Below are 15000 nucleotides of genomic sequence, written 5' to 3'. Positions count from 1 at the left end.
TGTGTGTGTGTGTGTGTGTGTGTGTGTGTGTGTGTGTGTGTGCGTGTCCTCCTGATTATAAGAGAAATTCAGTGGTTTTGGTATGTTGGTTGGCAGCTTTTCGTCATCATTTTTCATAATAGCTTAAATCAAATTTTGGTGATTCTTAGCATACTTTAATGGACTTAGGGTGGAAGAATATTGCTATGCACATGTTGAAAATCATAACCATGACGTGATATGTATGGATGAATGTTTTTTTATTGTTTGTTTTTTCCTCAAAATGAATATATTTATTCGGTGTTTTATTATTGTCAGGGCTGTTGAATTTGACAATTTCATTTCATGGCAGATTTTCTTCTCCTTTTTCTTCTTCTCCTTCTCCTTCTTCAAATATAGCAAAAGGAAACAATAATATTTAGTATCACCATATAGTTGCAGGATTTTGATTAGTTTCTTTTCAATTTTTATCCCCTTTGTACTGAGCATTTTGAATTTTACCCATTCTCTTTGAAAAGTTCAATTATCAATGTAGATAAGATTGCTCACTTATCCCCCCCCCTTCTCTCTCTCTCTCTCTCTCTCTCTCTCTCTCTCTCTCTCTCTCTCTCTCTCTCTCTCTCTCTCTCTCTCTCTCTCTCTCTCTCTCTCTCTCTCTCTTTCTTTCTCTCTCTCTCTCTTCCCTCCCTCCCTCCCTCCCTCCCTCCCTCCCTCCCTCCCCCCTCCTCCCTCCCTCCCTCCCTTCTCCCCTCCCCTTGCTTCTTTCCCCTCTCTCCCTCTCATTCACACGTTCACTCACTCACTCCCTCTCCTCCCTCCCTCCCTCCTCTCCCTCCCTCCCTCCCTCCACCCTCCCCCCCCTTCCTCTCTCCCTCCCCCTCCTCCCTCGTCGACCCTTATCTCCCGCAGTTATCGGCTCCTGCAGTGCCGTCACAGCGTACGTGTTGAAGTATGCGTTGTCTTTTGTGGAGGGAAATGTGTCACCATGGGCGGTTATTGGGCTGCGGGGCGGTGTTGCTGACTTGGATGCGCCTCTGGGGCTCTCGGGCCACGGGGGCGGATTTGTGTGTGTGTGTGTTGTGCGTGCGTGCGTGCGTGCGTGTGTGCGTGTGTGTGCGTGTGCGTGCCTGCATGTGCGTACGTGCCTGTGCGTGCGTGCGTGTGTGTGTGCGCGCACGAATGAGTGCATCTGCGTGTTCAAGAATATCTTGCGCTTGTAAGCGCCGTTTCCAAATGACAGGCAACGGACACCGTCGCTGTCTTTGCATTATCATGCTCTTCCACCAGGGTTCTGCTTGAAGGACAATACTGCATATTATATTTTAACTCTGGGTACAACAACAGTAGTGACGCTACGCCCGGTCAGGATGTAACCCGCTTGGGATCCAGTTTAGGCCATGCACAATGTGTGCACATCGGTCGCAGAATTGGTGGGGTTGGACTGGCTGTGGAGTAGCAACTCCACCCGCGTGTTGAAGGTCGGAAATCAAGCAGATGTAAGCCACTCTGATACAGAGTCCATCGTCCTCTCTCTCTCTCTCTCTCTCTCTCTCTCTCTCTCTCTCTCTCTCTCTCTCTCTCTCTCTCTCTCTCTCTCTCTCTCTCTCTCTCTCTCTCTCCGACCTTACTCTTCTTTCTTTTCTCCCTCCCCCTCCCCCTTCGTTTCTCCCTCCTCCTTCTCCCCCCCTTCCCTCCCCCCCTCCCCCTTCTCCCTCTACCGTTGCAGCCGCGTCGGAATCGGGCCTCTCATGCACTTTGGACAAAGGCCATGCCAAGGTTTTGTGAAGCTCCTCAAGGTTTTGGCTGGAGGTTCCCCCTCTCCCATTGCCGTGGTTTCTTGTGGATGCTGAAGATGGCGTGGGTTCCCTCTGGATATCTGAAGATGCTGGGATGAGAGGTGTTCTTCATATGGGGGGGAGGGGGGAGGGGGGGGGGGGAGGGGGAGGTGAAGTTGTGGTTTGCTGTGGAGCATTTGAGGCGCGATGTTCATTTGGTTCGAGCTAGAGGTTTGATGTTCACTTTCTTAACTGGGGATACCACTTTCAGACTGAGCTGGGCGGGTGATACCCACTTATACAGAGCAAGGTGGGCGGTACCACGTGGTCGGGGCTGAGTGACGGGATATCCACGTCGTCCGAGCTAGACGAGTGATATCCACCTCGGCCGGGATGGGGTTGGGGCACAGCAAACGTTCCTGTAATGAACGCTTTCGGATGGTTTGGAGCACAGCAAACGTTCCTGTAGTCAACGCTGTTGGATGGGTTGGGGCACAGCAAACGTTCCTGTAATGAACGCTTTTGGATGGTTTGGAGCACAGCAAACGTTCCTGTAATGAACGCTTTTGGGTGGGTTGGGGCACAGCAAACGTTCCTGTAATTAACGCTTTCGGATGGTTTGCAGCACAGCAAACGTTCCTGTAATGAACGCTTTCGGATGGGTTGGGGCACAGCAAACGTTCCTGTAATGAACGCTTTCGGATGGGTTGGGGCACAGCAAACGTTCCTGTCATGAACGCTTTTGGGTGGGTTGGGGCACAGCAAACGTTCCTGTAATGAACGCTTTTGGATGGGTTGGGGCACAGCAAACGTTCCTGTAATCAACGCCTTTGGATCGGTTGGGGCACAGCAAACGTTCCTGTCATGAACGCTTTTGGGTGGGTTGGGGCACAGCAAACGTTCCTGTAATGAACGCTTTTGGATGGGTTGGATGTCGATCTATTGGGCTCCCTGGTAGGCCTTTCCGTTCGAGAACATGCACGGGCGAGCAGTGGGATGGGCGAGATATTTGGGGGTCTGCCGTGGCTGGCGTTACTGGGAAGACGCGCCGGGATCGTGTTGCCTCATACTTCCACTCGCTCTGCCATTCTCTCTCTATTTCTCTCTCTCTCTGTTCTCTCTTCTCTTTTTCTCTCTTCTCTTTTCTTTCTCTCTCTCTCTCTCTTTCTCTCTCTCTCTCTCTCTCTCTCTCTCTCTCTCTCTCTCTCTCTCTCTCTCTCTCTCTCTCTCTCTCTCTCTCTCTCCTCTCTCTCTCTCTCTCTCTCCCTCTCTCTCTCCCTCTCTCTCTCTCTCTCTCTCTCTCTCTCTCTCTCTCTCTCTCTCTCTCTCTCTCTCTCTCTCTCTTCTCTCTCTCTCTCTCTCTCTCTCCCTCTCTCCCTCTCTCCCTCTCTCCCTCTCTCTCTCTCTCTCTCTCTCTCTCTCTCTCTCTCTCTCTCTCTCTCTCTCTCTCTCTCTCTCTCTCTCTCTCTCTCTCCCTCCCTCTCTCTCTCATCATGATTAGTCTCATTCACAGGGACAAAAACTTGACCGCCCACTCACCCTTTAGCTATTTCCAAAGTTTTGCAATGTTGTACCAGCAAGGAGTCCAAGGATTATGAAATACTCACAGAGCTAGTCCCAAGGGCGGCTTGGAGCGCGACTGTGTTTGCAGTGAGGCATGTGGCCCCGCAGGCACCCCATGCCCACTTTGTAAGACTGCTGGGGCTGGTGGCCTCACATGCACGCACTTACGCAGACATGCAAGCATACAGGCAGACGGACAGACAGACAGACAGATATACATAGATATACAGACAGACACACAGACAGACACAGACACACATACATATACACATACATATACACATACATATACACATACATATACACATACATATACACATACACATACACATACACCCACACACACACCCACACACACACACACACACACACACACACACACACACACACACACACACACACACACACACACACACACACACACACACACACACACACACAAGCATGCACGCACCCACCCACGCACACACGAGAGAGAGAGAGAGAAAGAAAGAAAGAAAGAAAGAAAGAAAGAAAGAAAGAAAGAAAGAAAGAAAGAGAGAGAGAGAGAGAGAGAGAGAGAGAGAGAGAGAGAGAGAGAGAGAGAGAGAGAGAGTGAGAGAGAGAGAGAGAGAGAGAGAGAGAGAGAGAGAGAGAGAGAGAGAGAGAGAGAGAGAGAGATTGTTGAACTTTGACATCTCAGCCTCGCGGCCGGGAGTCGGCATTGGGCTTAGCCATTGCAAAGGGACGCGAGAGGCGGCGGTTATCACATACGTGTTTGTGTACAGGAGGTGTTGCCGCGTCATGAGGCGTTCGTTCGTGAGGCATCGGGGCGATTTGGCCGCATCACTCTCTCTCTCTCTCTCTCTCACTCTCTCTCTCTCTCTCTCTCTCTCTCTCTCTCTCTCTCTCTCTCTCTCTCTCTCTCTCTCTCTCTCGTTCTTTTTCTCGTGATGGTGATGATCATTATTTCTTCTTCTTATTATTTTTATTATTGTTATTATCATCTCTCTCTCGCTCTCTCTCTCTCTCTCTCTCTCTCTCTCTCTCTCTCTCTCTCTCTCTCTCTCTCTCTCGTTCTTTTTCTCCTGATGGTGATGATTATTATTTCTTCTTCTTTGCTTCTTCTTGTCTTCTTTTTATTTTAATTATTTTTATTATTGTTGTTGTTGTTATTGTTATTATTATTGTTATTGTTATTATTGTTGTTGTTTGATTATTATCATTGTCTTTTTTTCTCCCTTTTTTTCTTCCTTTTTTTCTTCCTCCTCTCCCATTCCCCTACTCCTTCACTTGCCCCTTCCCATCCTCCTCTCTCATTCCCCTACTCCTTCACTTGCCCCTTCCCATCCTCCTCCCCCTTCCTCCACCCGCTCCCCTTCCCCATCCGCTGCCTCTTTTTTCTTTTTCCTTCTCCTCCATTTCTTCTATTTTCTTTCTTCTTCTCTTTTTCCTTTCTTCTTCTCTTTTTCCTTTCTTCTTCTTTTTCCCTTTCTTCTTCTTTTTCCCTTTCTTTCTTCTTCTTTTCTTTTCCCTTCCTTTATTTTTTGTCTCTTTCCTCCTCTTTTCTTCTTCTTCTTCTTCTTCTTCTTCTTCTTCTCGTCTCTTTCCTCCTCTTTTCTTTTTCCTATCTTCCTTTCTTTCTTCTTTCTTCCCATTCTTCTTCTTCTTCTTGTTCTTCTTCTTCTTTCCTTTTTTTTTAAATTAGATGGGATGTTCGCTCGTTCCTTCTGTGGTTCAGGATGTAAAACACTTGCAGACTGCCTGCCTCCACGCCCAGCCTCCGCGACCGGTTTCCACTGGCAGAGGAACCGAACTCTCGTTATCTTCTTTCCGTCCCCTTCTTCTTCTCCTTCTTCTTCTTGTTCTTCTTCTACTTCTTTTTCTACTTCTTCTTCTTCTACTTCTTCTTCTTCTTCTTCTTCTTCTTCTTTTTCTTCTTCTTCTTCTAATTTTTCTCCTTCTACTTCTTCTTCTTCATCTTCTTCTTTTTCTAGTTCTAGTTCTTTTTTTTCTTCTTTTTGTTTTCTTTCTTTTTCTCCTTCCACAACTTTTTAATCTTGTTCTTATGCCTACTACTCTCCTTTCTTACATTCGTTCTTTTTTCTGTATTTTTCTTCTTATACTTTTCAGTTTCTTTTTACTCTTCTTCTTCTACTTCTATTTCTTCTTCTTCTTCTTTTTCTAGTTCTTTTTCTTTTTCTTTTTTCTCTTTTCCTTCTTCCTCAACTATTTATACTTGTTCCCATGCCTACTACTCCCCTTTCTTACATTAGTTCTTTCTGTATTTTTCTTCTTATACTTTTCTGTTTCTCTTTACTCCTCTTCATCATCGTTTTTTTTTTTATTATTCGCATTATCGCAACGCTTCTATATATCCATCTGTTATTATTTATTTTCCGAATTATAAAGCAGGTTTCGATCGGATTTTTTTTTTTTTCTTCTTCGTAATGTCCATAGCGGCGTGTACTACCGTCTCCTCCGAGCGGTGAACTAGTTCGAACCGGTTTACTGGGCTAGAGATTTCATGAGAAACGGAGGAGCGACGGGAGGCGAGATCTTTGTTTGAAAGCCTTCCTGGAAACCTTGGCTGTGGCAGTCTCCTTGGCCGACGGGGGTGCGAAGAGGGTGAAAAAATAACGAGTGGAAGAGAGAGAAAGAGAGGGAGAGACAGACAGACAGACAGACAGACAGACAGACAAAGACAGAGACAGAGACAGAGATTCTGTATAAGGAGGAGGGGAGGGAGGGGGAGGTGGAGGGGGAGGAAGAGGGAGAGTGAATGAGTGTGTGTGTGTGTGTGTGTGTGTGTGTGTGTGTGTGTGTGTGTGTGTGTGTGTGTGTGTGTGTGTGTGTGTGTGTGTGTGTGTGTGTGTGTGTGTGTGTGTGTGTGTGTGTGTGTGTGTGTGTGTGTGTGTGTGTGTGTATGTGTGTGTGTGTTTGTGTGTGTGTGTGTGTGTGTGTGTGTGTGTGTGTGTATGTGTGTGTGTGTGTGTGAGAGAGAGAGAGAGAGAGAGAGAGAGAGAGAGAGAGAGAGAGAGAGAGAGAGAGAGAGAGAGAGAGAGAGAGAGAGAGAGAAGGCTGGACAGATTCCGCCCCGTATTGGCCCCCAAATGTCGTTGCCTTTGCTCTCAATTGCTCTTGTTTTGTTTTTGTTTTTTTGTTCACTTTTGTTCAGCACTCTTTGAATGTCTCAGACAACGCGACCTACTGCCCTTTCCGCCTATTACACCCTCCCCCCCTTCCTTCGATTCTTCCGTCCAATCTTTCTTCCTCTTCCTCCTCTCCTCCACTTCCTTCTCTACCTCTTTCTCTTCTCCACTCCCCTCTCTCATCTGATCTTATCTTTCCCTTCCTCCCCATTTTCTCCCTCCCACTCTTCCCTTTTCCTCTCCCCCCCCCCCCCTCTACGTCGGTCTGCTCTCCCTCTCCTCGCCCCCCCCCCCCCTTCTACCCCAGCAGAGATAAAGACAGTCGGAAATAAAAATGCATTCGACTTTTTTTTTTTCACATGATAACCAGACGTTGAACCTAACGTCGTATCTTGATTACGTAATCTGTCCGGGCACGTATTATTCACTCTTGCCTCCCTCCCCCCCCCTCTTCTCCCTCTTACCCCTTCCCCCCCTCTTCTCCCTCTTACCCCTTCCCCCCCTCTTCTCCCTCTTACCCCTTCCCCTTCTTCCTCCCACTTAACCCCCTCTCTTTCTTTATCTCTCTCGTCTACCTCCCCTTCTGCTTCCCTCTCGCCCCTTCCCCTCCTTCCTCCCTTCCTCCCTTCCTCCCTTTCATCCCTCACTTCCTCCTCCTCCCTTCCTCTCCCTCCTCTTTCTCATCGCTCCCTTCCTTCTCGCCCCTTCCTCTCTTCCTTCCTCCCTCTCATCTTCCCCTTCCTTCCTCCCCTTCCTTCCTCCCTCTGATCCCTCCCTCCCTTCCTCCTCGCCCCCTCCCCTCCTTGTTGGCTGGCGCCCCCTCTCCTCCCGCCTCCCTCTCACCCCTCCCTCTCACCCCCCTCCCCCTCACCCCCCCTCCCCCGCCGTCGTGGGGTTTGTTGCCTCTGATAAATAATGTTGCTTTGCTGGTGTGTCGGTGGGGGTGGGGTGGGGGGTAGGGAGGACGGATGGAATTTTCGATTTGCGCTCTCTCTCTCTCTCTCTCTCTCTCTCTCTCTCTCTCTCTCTCTCTCTCTCTCTCTCTCTCTCTCTCTCTCTCTCTCTCTCTCTCTCATTCTCTCTCCCCCTCTCTCTCTCCCCCTCTCCCTCTATCTGTCTATCTATCTATCTATCTTTCTTTCTCTCTTTCTCGCTCACACACACACACACACACACACACACACACACACACACACACACACACACACACACACACACACACACACACACACACACACACACACACACAAACACAAACACACACAAACACACACAAACACACACACACATACCCATACCCATTCTGAGTTCATCTTTCACAAAAAAATAAAGAATGAAAGTAGAAAAAAAATATGGCCACTTCGTACCTTCATAGGAAATTAGCATAGTGTAGTCAAGACGAAAAATGGCACACGCGTTTTTACCGAGCGACGTACGTACGTGTGTTAATATAAGTGTTAGATAGACCTCTCTCTCGTTGCCTAAGGAAGGTCACCCGGATTAGGTACATAGGTCTGCATCGTTCATCTGGGGGAGGTGTGTGTGTGTGTGTGTGTGTGTGTGTGTGTGTGTGTGTGTGTGTGTGTGTGTGTGTGTGTGTGTGTGTGTGTGTGTGTGTGTGAGCGAGAGAGAGAGAGAGAGAGATAGAGAGAGAGAGAATGTGGTTGTTTACATGTGTGTTTTTGTCTTGGTATTTACGTGTTCTGTATGTGCGCGAGTATGTTTGTGCGTGATTATGTGAATGCAGGCCTTTTGATAAGTACGAGAATTTTCATTTTCCGTCACTATATCTGTCTGTCAATCTATTTATCTCTCTCTCTCTCTCTCTCTCTCTCTCTCTCTCTCTCTCTCTCTCTCTCTCTCTCTCTCTCTCTCTCTCTCTCTTCGAATTAACCTTTGTGTGTGTATATAATACCCGATTGCATTAACAGGGTAACAGGACTGCATACAAGTAAATGGACAAGCGGCAGGAAGAATTTTTTTAAAAAGTGGGATAATAAAGAGGATAGCGGAAGGTGGAAGAAGTCGAATAGTGAATAAAAGAAGAAGAAGTAGGAAAAGGAAGTTTGCCGTGTTCAGTGGAGTGAAGTCGGGACGAAGAAAGTCTTGTTTTGCCCGCATGATGGCATAGGGCGGGGGCCGTGTTTTTACGTGGGCGGCAATGAGGCGGTGGCAATACCTCGACGTGCGCTCGTGGTTGATTAAGCCAAGGGGATGTGTAGCCTTTCGGACAAGGGGTAAGAGGGGGAGGAGGAGAAGCTGTGAAGGGGAAGGGAGAAGAGGGACGAGAGAGAGGGAGAAGGGAGAAGAGGGACGAGAGTGAGGGAGAAGGGGAAGAGAGAAGAGAAGGGAGAGAGAGAGGGGGGAAGGGAGAGAGAGAGGGAGAAGGGAGAGGGAGAAGGAGAAGGAGAAGGGAGAGAGAGAGAGAGAGAGGGAGAAGGGAGAAAGAGAGAGAGAGGGAGAAGGAAGAGAGAGAGGGAGAGGGGAGAGGGAGAGGGAGAAGGGGGAGAGAGAGAGAGAGAGAGAGAGAGAGAGAGAGAGGAGAGAGAGAGAGAGAGAGAGAGAGAGAGAGAGAGAGAGAGAGAGAGAATCTGTATAAGTGTGTGTTTGTATGACGGGTTTTTTAATATCAGACGCGCTTTTGTGGCGTTAACGGTGACACTAACAATTGACAGCACACTTGTATGACAGTTTGTTTACCTTCCTACTGTCTTCAGTCACCTGTTGCCCCCTTTTCCGCGTTATTCTGATTATCATTCGCTCTGCCCCTTCCCGCTAACATTTACCTCGGCTCAGGAGCGTGGGTTGGAGAGGGAAACAAAATTATAATCAGTCAAAATTACACATCATGGAGAGCTACAAGTAAAGCTGTAGATGTTAGTTTGATAATATTTAACGTTAAATTTCTTATTGAGCGAGCTACCACACTCTAGCAACCATCCTTGGATATTTACCAATGGGATGGAAGAATCGGGAGGAGGGGAGACATTGAGATAACAAGGGTAAGGCGACTGACCAATCACGCGTCAGCTGGCCAGCGCTCTCGGCCAATCAGCGCCGAGTCTCGTCGGCGTTACCTGAATATGGCGCATTTGTCACAAGGTTTGGCCTAGTACCACAATGTTTGGTCCGCGATGGTTTGTCTGGTGCCTGGTGGTGGCGGCGGTTTCGGCGGCGGTGGGGAAGCCCCCGTCACTCGGGCGCTGACAACGATCCCAACCATCGGGCAGCCGCCACGCCGAGCCACTTCGCCGCGCGCGCTGGACTTAGTAACCCGCGCCGCCGCACCCACGACTTCGCCGATCTCTCCCTCCTCTTCGTCACTTTGCCAGGCGTCGCAACCTGACACCGTTTCCGCCGACGCCCGCTCGCTCTCAGCGCATCTTTCATCGATAATTCATTGTCTCAAAGGGCCCCTGTTTATTTTACGCCAGTTTGCCTAAAACTCAGTCACTGGACGAGTTTCATCCATAGATTTCGAATTAGCCAACAGCAATATCATCTATAAATATTTAAAAATTTTCAGTTCAAATTTCTCCAATCTTTACCAAAAGCAATTATGCTTTAAATCTAAAACAAAAAAACAAAATTGCCGCTGTGCTTCGTGTTGCAACTTTGATCCACATGTATCGGTGCTTGAAAGAAACTTCATGCTTCTAAAAGCTCTTAAGCTGAAACTGAAAGTCAAAACGAGAGCCTAAAGGAAAAAAGGAAACTTGTCAGATACCAGAGCTCCTGTGAAAGACAGCATGCACACCTATATTTACCCGGGATACCCTGGCACTCGTAAGTAAATACTGGCACAGTAAGAGGAGTTACCCCTACCCTCCCCTGCCCTCCCCTGCCCTCCCCTTTCCCCATGATATCCTTCCATCGTTTCCCTCGGCTACCCATTATCCACACATATCCACCTGCCCCTTACCCCCCCTACTCAGCACCCTCTCACCCCCTTTATTTTGCCAACGGGAGTGTTAAAACTAGGCTCAAACTAGGCTCCGTTCCCCCCCTTGGCATCTTTGAAAAAAAAGGAACTTCCCAAAACTTCACTGGCTCTCCCTAAATCCATGAAAAGAAAACACCAATAGTTCCTCCACTCTGTAAACTCAAGGTCGACCTCGAAGTACTTAGCCCCAAGTCCTTCCGCCGTGGTGTCTTGAGTGCGAGGCGGGCAGCAGACACCTCTTCCTTCACATGCTCCCCCAAACCACCTGACATGCGCCTCCCCCACAAATAAATTACATCACCTTTTTGTTTTATATTAAGCCTTTCGATATGAGAAGATACTAGATCGGAAATGATCATAATGATCATAATGATAAAGATAGTCATAAAGCGACTACTGGAAGGGGAGTTCACCCTGGGAGTAGGAGTAGAGGAGATAGAATGACCATCATAAAGGGTGAATTTTAAGCTTATTAGGGAGGAAGGAGATAGTGTAGGATACTGACGGTGTCCCATAATTCTTAGCATTGCCCTTCCCTCCTCTGGCACGCAGGCAGGAGGTGCCGTTCTATATTGGCACTATAGCGGGAACGTCGGCATGGCACCCTCAAAATCGGGACGTTAAAGTTATTGTCAAAGGACTGACGGGTGGGTGTATGCATGATCCTGCTTGCTGTTTCACTAAACATGCATAACTATCTCTCTCTCTCTCTATCTATCTATCCATCCATCTGTCTATCTATCTATCTATCTATCTATCTATCTATCTATCTGAAAAAAGATTCAGGGTAGGGATTCCAACAGATGAACAAAGAACAAAAACCGGAAACGTTCTATAGCTATATCTGTACACCGAGTTCTTACGAAAGGCAGATGAATAGACGCAATACGCTTAACGTGGTTGTCATTTGGCAGCTAAAATGTGTCGGTTGAACGTCAAGACAAAATTAACATGACGTATAACAGTCTTTAGGTTACAAAAACATTCATATGTTCAGTGATAGGTTATAGTAACATATTCAGTGACATGTAGGTCAGTGATAAAGCACTTTTTTCCCAAGTCCGAACTGATAGTGATATAATGATTGTACATGTGCAAGTGCTAGACTTGTGTCCTAAAAGTAAGCCATGATGTGCGTGCATTGTTGCAGAGATGCTGGCTGGCCGTGGCCTCGCGACCGTGCCGGAAGAGGACTTTCTTCCCGAGGTGGGCGAGACGCCGGAGCTGCCCAACGCCTCGCCGCCGCCCGTCTCGCTGCCCCTCCATTACAACACCGAGGCCCACACCAACACCTTCCTGGAGTCCTCGTCCCCCACCCACGCCCACTCCCCGTCGCACAAGGCCATCGCGCCCCTTCCTCAGCAGCACCCCTCCAGCGTTTTCACCGCTGGGCAGATACCACTGCAACAGCAGCACCAGCACCAGCAGCACCAGCAGACATCCATCAAGTCACCGCAGCAGCACCAGCAGCAGCAGAAAGAGTCGCAGCTGGTCCCTCTCCCCACCCAGTCGCCCCCCGCGTCTTTCCAAGCCTCCCTAGGAATCGCCTCTGTGCCTGCTCAAGCCCAGCACCTCCAGCCCCAGCAGCAGTCCCCGAATTCCTCGCTACAGCTCCAGCAGCCCCCCACCCCGCCCCAGCAACAGTTGCAGCAGATTCAGCAGCCCCTGACGCCGCCCCAGCAACAACTGCAGCAGCCGCTCTCCCCGCAGCTGCAGAGTCAGCAGTGCCCCCGCTCTTTCATTCGTAGTCATAGTCAGCATGACCTCAGCACGCCGCCGCAGCCGATCTCCCTCGGCGACAGCTCCTTTGTCGTGCCAAGCGTAAGTACAAACTGGCTTTGTCTACGTCTGCCACACCCGAGGCACTCAGCCGCCCTCTAGTTTTTGTCTCTCGACCTGGCGACTTTCGAGACGCCTCTTACTCAGGCACAGTCTCTCGTGCCCTTCGTCTCTCGCTCAGACTCTCTTGTTATTCGTCCTTCGCTCAGTCTCTAACGCCCTCTCTTTCACCACACTCAATCTCAATACAAGTGAGAAGTGAAGCAGTATTTATTAACACAATGTACAGAGAAGAAATGACTAATGGAATTCTCTCTCTCTCTCTCTCTCTCTCTCTCTCTCTCTCTCTCTCTCTCTCTCTCTCTCTCTCTCTCTCTCTCTCTCTCTCTCTCTCTCTCTCTCTCTCACACACACACACACACACACACACACACACACACACACACACACACACACACACACACAGAATTCAGGCTTAAATATTGCTACAATCACATTCGTGCCAGCGTGCAATACCTAAACTTTTTTATTTTCTTAAGCAACGTTCAAACTTTCATACTGAATCACACTTGCAGTAACGCGACACAGACATACACTAGTAAATAAATAGGTCACTGTATTCTAAACATCCATCCAACATCCAGCGGCAGAGCCGCCCATGGCCATCACAGGAAGCTGCAGCGGCCACGGGCGCGCCACAACGCACTTAGAACCTTGCACAGCAAATCTCACGCTTACTAGTCACACTTGTGGGTGACGGTGTCGTACAGTGCCTCGCGGGGAGGCTTGGGGAGGAGGGTTCTCTGCACTTAAGAGCCGCAGATCTTGCACACGTTATATTTTGCCTTGTTAAATTTTGTCACTGGCGCGGTTCTATGCTCGGTCACCTTCACCGCCGCCGTCTGCTGCGCCGCCGCCGTGGTGGGCCCGCCAGCACCCACGGCACGGGATGCTCTGAAATTTGTGCTGAAAGGGAGGGAGTGGAAGCGGGTGGCCGTGGAGGGACAGGGCAGGAGTTGCTGCTTCTGCTTCTCCGCCATCAGGAACGGGCCCTAGGAAGGGCCGTCGGTGCTGTCTCGGTCGTCCTGGCCGAGGGAGTGCCTGTGGGGGAAATATGGTGAGTGTGAAGGTATCGGCGCTTCCCCCCAGAGTCGGCGGCGGCAGCTACAGCTCCTGCAACAGGCGGATGGCAGGCCGAGGCCCACCGTCACACCACACACAAACAGCAAACTTTATCATAGATCCTTATGTGTCAGCGGCACATTCGATAAAATTCGTTTCTTGGCTGCGGAGTGGTATATATACCCTGGGAGGCGGAGCCGGCGGTGAGGCGGGGCTACAGCGAAGGGGGGGCGAAGCGGGGGGTGAGAGTGAAGGGGAAGATTAGAGAGGGGGGGGGGCGGAGGTTCTGGGAAGTCCACCTCCTCGCCCCCATCCTCCCTCTACCCCACCCTCCCTCCCTCCCTCCTTTCTCCCTCCCCCTTCCCTCCCTCCTTCAGAGAGCGATAGTAGCGAGTCGCAAAGGTTAATTGCCTCCTGATATCACTCGCCGTGTGCATGATGCCCTCATCATGCACACGGCGAGTGATATCAGGGCGGAGCCGTTGCGGTAGAGGAGGAAAGGCGAGTGCAAACGTCAAACGATTTTCATTGCTTTCTGTGCATTGAATAAAAAGGGAATAACTCACCAGGAGCCCTTGTACGCCCCTGCTCCTTTCACGGCGGACGGAGGGGGGTGAGGGGGGGTAATGAGGCCAGCAGGAGGCCAGGACGCCTGGGATTGGAGGAGCCGTAGGGCGGGGCGTAAGTGGCGTGATCGAGGCGGCCACGTGATGACCACGTGGTCGGGGCCTCTTGTCACCAGGGGCGAAGCCGGTCCGAAAAAAAAATACGACAGCTCTTACCAAATGTACTTCACATTTTATGATTTCATATCGTGGGCAAACTCTACGGACCGGAGCCGAACAATTGAATTTACTTCATGCTTTGAAATTCCGTCGCGGGAACAGACGTAAAACTGACGTCAAAAACAGATGATAAAGAATAGGGAAAAGTAAAGAGCGGGAGAACGAGGACACGCTGGCTGTTGTTAGAGGAATAAGCGAGACGAAGGCCACTTTTTGTACGAGTCTCTGGTACCCCAAGGCAGGATTTGCTCGTTCAGCCTACATTACTATAGTTTGGTGTAAATCATTGCCAACGAATACCTGTTGGAGTTTAGGAGGGAGAGGCTAACTCATTTTGAGGTAGACGCTCCTCTCTCTCTATTTTTTATCTATCTATCTATCTGTCTATCTATCTCTATTTATCTCTATCTATCTATCTCTCCCTTCCCTCCGCCCGTCACTCTGTCCCCCTCTCTCCGGCTCTATCACTATCTCTTCTCTCTTTCTTTCTTTCTTTCTTTCTCTTTCTCTTTCTCTCTCTTTCTCTCTCTTTCTCTTTCTTTTCTCTATTTCTCTCTCTTTCTCTATTTCTCTCTCTTTCTCTATTTCTCTCTCTTTCTCTATTTCTCTCTCTCTCTCTCTCTCTCTCTCTCTCTCTCTCTCTCTCTCTCTCTCTCTCTCTCTCTCTCTCTCTCTCTCTCTCTCTCTCTCTCTCTCTCTCTTCTCTCTCTCTCTCTTTCTTTCTCTCTCTTCTTTCTCTCTCTCTCTCTCTCTCTCTCTCTCTCTCTCTCTCTCTCTCTCTCTCTCTCTCTCTCTCTCTCTCTCTTCTTTCTTTCTTTCTCTCTTCTCTCTCTCTCTCTCTCTCTCTCTCTCTCTCCTCTCTCTCTCTCTCTCTCTCTCTCTCTCTCTCTCTCTCTTCTCTCTCTCTCTTCTCTCTCTCTCTC

General features: G+C 49.2%; 1 protein-coding gene across 1 annotated transcript in view; it reads left to right on the top strand.

The window, feature by feature from the left end:
* The window catches only part of LOC125032086 (carbohydrate-responsive element-binding protein-like), a gene marked incomplete in the record, with an annotated part of 109039 nt that overhangs the window by 78935 nt on the left and 15104 nt on the right, over positions 1-15000 (top strand). Inside the window, 1 exon segment of the mRNA XM_047623066.1 lies at positions 11542-12212. Within this exon segment, the coding sequence (XP_047479022.1) occupies positions 11542-12212 (671 nt within the window).

Source organism: Penaeus chinensis, chromosome 14 (genome assembly GCF_019202785.1).
Source record: "Penaeus chinensis breed Huanghai No. 1 chromosome 14, ASM1920278v2, whole genome shotgun sequence".
Classification (NCBI taxonomy): Eukaryota; Metazoa; Arthropoda; class Malacostraca; order Decapoda; family Penaeidae; genus Penaeus; species Penaeus chinensis.
This window is presented reverse-complemented; position numbering and strand designations above follow the sequence as displayed.